The following is a 5,630-nucleotide window of genomic DNA, read 5'->3' as shown; positions in this document are numbered from 1 at the left end:
AAAACAAGTTTTCAAGTGTTTGTTTCCCCTGGTTTTCTTTTTTTTTTTTTCGTTTCAAGCATGCAACCCCATTTGTCATTTTATCACTAATGTTCTGTGCAGGGAGAGGTGATTGGACCACCATCTCCAAGAACTCCATCACGCAGAGAGACAGACACTTTGAATGGGTTGGGCTTCAGAGTCAGTCCGTATTGGTAGTCCATAGTGATTGGCTTCTCTCCCACAAAGTTGCACTGGTGTACGAGAAGTGTGGTAAAGAGGAAAAGCTGCATTTTGGACAGTTCTTCACCAATACACCTCCGCTTTCCCAAGGAGAAAATCAGCACACTGCTCGTTAGGTCTTTATTTAGTGCCCCATTCTCATCCAAGAAGCGTTGTGGGTTGAAGATCTCAGGCTGATCCCACTTAGTGGGGTCATGGTTCAGGGACCACTGGTTGATAAAGATCACGGTGCCTTTGGGGATGGTGTATCCATCCATGGAAGTGTCATTGGTGGTGGAGTGGGGAATTGTCATAGGGATGAAACTGGTGAATCGCATCACCTCATAGATGAAGGCCATTACATATGGAAGACGTGGCTGGTCCTCAATAGTTGGCAGGCAATTCCTGTCCAGTACTTTATCCATTTCCTCCTGAAGTCTCTTCTGAACGTCTGGATACCTGTAGTGTGGAGCATGGAATGAAGCAGGTCATGTTAATGGGCATATGTTACTGTATCTATACTATAGTCCCCATGTAGAACTCATTTTGCTCTCTAATATAGAACAGACAAAAGGTGTACATAAGTAGTAAATGCACAGAAAAATACCATTTTTACAGAACATTTTGTATGATCTGTTGTAATAACGTTATAATAGTAATACATAGTACAATACTCTTGCAAACAGAAGTTCTTTGCTTTAATGGGTACCACTATGTGGAGGTTCATTAAACTTTTAAAAGGTTCTTCACACTTGCAAATCTCATTTATAACCAATCCTCAGGGTCCCCCAGATGGTCCACACTTGTCCTTCATCCCTGTATTGCGAATTGGGTTGGAATAAAGATGTGGACTGTCTGTGGGCCCTGAGGACTGGGTTGGGAACTGCTGTTCAGTAGAATCATTCCAAAAAATCCTTTTAGGCTCCTTTTTATTTTTAAAAATGTAATGCACTTGATTCAACTGATAAAGGCCATCAATAAACAGCTTATGATTAAACGTGGTAGAGCCAGAAAAACGTTAAATTATACAGTCCGTGTTCATCCACAGCTGGATTGGCCACCTCTTGTCTACAGTCTGCGTAAGTTCTCAGTAGTTCTGAGCAGCACAGTTTCATTCTCCCGGTGTGGTGGGTCTAACGTAGGCAGATCTGATTTCAGTCTTCCTCTGGCACTCTTTCGGTATCCTGCTCCCATTACTTGCTGACTAAACCTGCCAGCACTGCTAGTGATTATGCAATGCCATTTGTGTTCACTGACACATGCACCCCAGTGCTTGGTTTCCTCGACAGGCGTAACATGAAAACAAAGCTGCTCCTCAGAAACCTTCAGGCTGTTTAAGCTGCATCAAATACCACTTCAAACTTACTTTTCAGATACATTTCTTCAGCAACATGTTCATTTAGCACTTTTAGTGAACAAGCTCTCGGTTTTAACTTTTTAAAGTTTGCTCTGTTTTGGACAGGGCTGTGATGTTTAGCCCTCTATCAAGCAGACACGATGCTACTTTCTGGAGATCCACCTTCCTGAAGTTAACACATCCACTACAAAGAAAACACTTCGGCACGTTTTAATGCACAATTACTGCATATTTGCCAAAACTGAAATATTGGAAAATGTGAAACATACACGTGTGGCCTTTGCAGATGTTTTGGCACCTTGTATGTTATGTATAATTTTTTTCAATATCTTAAACTCAGCAAATAAACAGAAATTCTGCACTACAAAATGTCCTATTTAAGTGTGATCTCTCTAGAGGACATGGACTTCATTTCACTGGGGTTATAAACTTACAATGTGTATGGTTTAGTTTCAGTTCCATGCAATCTAGCTAATAAATTCTGGTCCAGTGTTTCCCCAGTACCATTCCCATACTCCGCCTGAGCTGCAGAAGTCACAAGATGCACTTAATCATCAATATGATTTAGGTTCAGGGAAAAATATTGCAGTACTGGTGGACTGCCCCAGCATTTTCCAAATCTGCTCCTGATCTGCACATTTTAATGCTTTATTTGCTCCCAATACACCTAACCCAACTGATCTGCTCACTGCCAAGCTCTCCATGAGATTAAAGCTTGTGTTAAAACAAGAGCAGGACTTCATTCTCTTAATTTCTGTAGTTACCTCCCTTCGTCCTGGAGATTCACACACCTGTTGAGTTTGCTTCAAGTTAAATAATAAGGAGAAACTTAGGCTTGAAATTAAGTGGATCTCCAGGATACAGATCTGTATCCATTGTCTTAGCATGACTATGTTTGGCTGAATCTTAGATTCAACCTTCAGATATCATGAAATAGTGAACTACATGTCTAATAGGGAGTCATTAGTAACTCAGGACACTAACTGACTCGTTTACAGTTCAAAATTAACCCTGTAATAATGACTTCTCCACATGTCCAAAGGAAAGCTGTTTGGAATGCTGATTGAATTGATTGATTGATTGACTGATTGATTGATTGATTGATTGGTTGATTGATTGATTAGTTGATTGATTGGTTGATTGGTTGGTTGGTTGATTGATTGATTGATTGATTGATTGATTGATTGATTGATTGATTGATTGGTTGGTTGGTTGGTTGATTGATTGATTAGCCTTCAAAATAAACCAGATCTTCAACTTTTGTACCAGCCCCATGAACCAAGCTCCCCATGAAAATACAGATTAGATATACTGTGCATGTTGATGCTCAAATATATATATATATATATATACACACAATTAGCCGTTATTTGCAATTGTAGTGGTTCTTTATAGTAATGCATATGCAGCCTCATCCGAGACAGTGGTTGGTACACGATGGCACAACTGTAAAGAGAGAGGATTATATATAATCTTTGATAAAGGCAGACTGATATAAACAGGGCAGCTCAGTGATAATCTATACTATGGAGAGGAGCTTCTTTGGTGCAGTTTTCAGGCCCTTGAGAGAGAAACTGTAGACTGTACACAATGCTAGTGTTAATGTTAATGTAGTCCGCTCCAGTGTTGGAGCAATTACACTACATTACAAGTTACCTATTACTCCAGTACAAGTTACTGATTGCGTCTCTCAGAATGTAATTCTGTAAAACGTTCTGTCATTTTGCATTGCTTCTACACATCACCACATGATCTCCTGACGGTATTATCTATTCCAGCAATTTCACTTAATGAAGTTACTTAACTAAAATGTTGTAGAAATCATTTAAATAATCATACATTGTGCCAAATAATAATAATTATAAGTATTATTGTTATAAATATTATTTTATATTATATATTATATTATTATCATCTCAAAATAAGGGATGGGGATCTATGTCTGGCCTAAAGCCCCAGAACTGCTAACTCTACACCTGCTCTCCAAAAAAATATGGAGCAGATCTCAAACGGCTGCTTCCTTCCTACATAGATCACGAGAAACCGCGTTGTCCGCCCCAAGCAGTGCACACCATTTCCAGTAATGTTCCAAGGACAAAACTTAACACGTACCTCACAAGCACGAGGACAATCCACTGCAGCGCGGTGGACATCGTGTCCTGGCTGGCTCCGAAGATGTCCCCCATGGTGGGCGACACGTACTCCGGACCGAGGAGTCGGCTGACCTCGCCTCGGTCCGCGGCCAAGATGAAAGCGTCCGTTATGTCCCGGATGAAGGCCTTCTCTATGGTCTTGCGATGCTCGGTCACTTTGGCGTGGACGAAGTCGAAGAACTCGGAGTTGAGCTCCTTGAACTGCAGGAACAGCGTCTTGATGGGGTTGGGGAAGCTCTGCAGCCACGGCATGACGTCCACGATGCTGCCCGCGCCCACCGTCTTCGTGAACTTGTCGTTGCGCCCCACAATCTGGCGGAACTCGGCGTCGTCGTAGGTGTAGCGCTTGCCGAAGCACGCGGCGCTCATGATGTTGGCAGTGGACACAACAAGGTACTCGTGCGGCTGGAAGTGCCCGAGGCGGCGCGTCTCGCGCACGAACAGCCCGGTGAGCTCCTGCACCTCGCTGCGCACGTGCGCCTCAAAGGCGCGGCGCGTGTGCACATTTCCCGTGGAGAAGGCGCGCACGGTGGAGTGCGCGAGCTTGCGGTGCGCCTTCCAGCGCTCGCCGTAGTCGCCGAAGGCCATGCTTCGGCCGCCGGACACGAAACTGAACGAGGAGAAGTGCGGGCGGCCCGCGAAGTCCACGGCTTTGTGCACGAGCGCGCGCCTGATGGCATCGCCGTTCAGCACCACGACGCGCCGGCTACCCAGCCGGATCTGGAACACGTTGCCGTAGCGCCGCGCCAGCCGCGAGAAGTAGATGTGCGGGGAGGCGCCGAGCTGAGCCGCGTTACCGATCACCGGCCACGGGAACGGACCGGGGATGGAGCGCGCGCTCTGTGGGCGGCGGCGCGAGAAGCGCACGGCAAGGAGCAGCAAGGCGAGAGAGAGCAGCAGGAGGGAGCGCGCAGAGAGCGGCGGCACGGAGCTCAGGAGACCACCGAGATCCATCATCATCATCAGCATCATCATCATCCTGCAGCGAGGGGAGAGAAAGTCCGGCTCATCAGTTAAAATAAGACACTTCTGAACTCTCTGACATTCTGTGTGCCTTTTCCTTCAGATCTACTTCATTCAAACGTGCGCACTGGCTTCACAGCACTGACAGACGTTACGTCAGCATCATTTCTATTCGTAGGTAATTTATTAACTTACTTAAGTTGATGTAACGCCTTTCGTTTGCGTGGATTTGAATTGTGTCAATTTAAGAACATCTTTCAGCGTCGCGCACATCCAGAAAGAAATACAACATAAACAAATGAATAAACGAAGAAATTAAAAGCTGAGACTGGCTTCACTGAAACTCGAATGCTCTGAGCTGTGTGTGCACGCATTATTCCGTTCTACCTACGTTAGAGGTGCTGCTGTAGCTGAGGCTGCCGGCGCGGCTCAGTGCGGAGCACGGAGGAAAGCGCTCCTTATTCTCTCACCTCGCTGAAGGCCAGCGCACGATAAACAGATCACAGTGCTGTCCAGGAAAACGAGACCAGAGACAGAGAGAGAGAGAGAGAGAGAGAGAGAGAGAGAGTTCAGCGCTGGGTGCAGACTCACATCTCACTCTCAGAGCTACTCAGCGGCTCCCACATATAGAGTTACACACCTCCCTCCTCCCACTGTGGGGGGCCACTTAAGGTGAAATGTGCTGAAACACACGCATACACACACACACATTATACAACTGCTATCCTCACGTCATGTCTTAGTCAACTGACCCTGACTAGCCACAAATAAGTGTAATAATATTAAATATGAGCTTTACTGCATTAATGGATTGACCTATATACACTTCAAGAAAAAAAGGAACGACCCTGTCACTGGGGCAGTACCCCTCTTGTCACTGTGGTGGGACCCTCAGGGGTACATCTCAGTACCTTTAGTTGGGGAACATAACTGTACCAGAATCCATTGAAGTTATA

General features: G+C 45.2%; 1 protein-coding gene across 3 annotated transcripts; it reads right to left on the bottom strand.

Annotated features, from left to right (window-relative positions):
* On the bottom strand, positions 1-5,261 carry LOC108413001 (cytochrome P450 1B1). Of its 3 annotated transcripts, none has more exons than XM_017685290.2 (3): positions 5,066-5,261; positions 3,671-4,690; positions 1-660 (listed from the first exon to the last, which is right to left on the bottom strand). In XM_017685290.2, exons 2-3 carry the CDS (start codon positions 4,687-4,689, stop codon positions 87-89), a joined length of 1,593 nt encoding a protein of 530 aa, XP_017540779.1. In that variant the 5' UTR covers position 4,690; positions 5,066-5,261; the 3' UTR covers positions 1-86. The 3 variants fall into 3 exon arrangements, with proteins under 3 accessions (XP_017540779.1, XP_017540780.1, XP_017540781.1); XM_017685291.2 differs by having other exon boundaries at positions 5,145-5,261; XM_017685292.2 differs by lacking the exon at positions 5,066-5,261 and adding an exon at positions 4,870-5,052.
* Positions 5,262-5,630: the final 369 nt, after the last annotated feature.

This window comes from Pygocentrus nattereri, chromosome 5 (assembly GCF_015220715.1).
Source record: "Pygocentrus nattereri isolate fPygNat1 chromosome 5, fPygNat1.pri, whole genome shotgun sequence".
Classification (NCBI taxonomy): Eukaryota; Metazoa; Chordata; class Actinopteri; order Characiformes; family Serrasalmidae; genus Pygocentrus; species Pygocentrus nattereri.
This window is presented reverse-complemented; position numbering and strand designations above follow the sequence as displayed.

Bases quoted from the DNA above. Each gene is read 5' to 3' on its own strand.
- LOC108413001 (XM_017685290.2), bottom strand. From the start codon at position 4,689: ATGATGATGATGCTGATGATGATGATGGATCTCGGTGGTCTCCTGAGC. The intron at 661-3,670 runs GTACGTGTTAAG...TCCACACTACAG, and splicing joins ATTGTCCTCGTGCTTGTGAG to GTATCCAGACGTTCAGAAGA.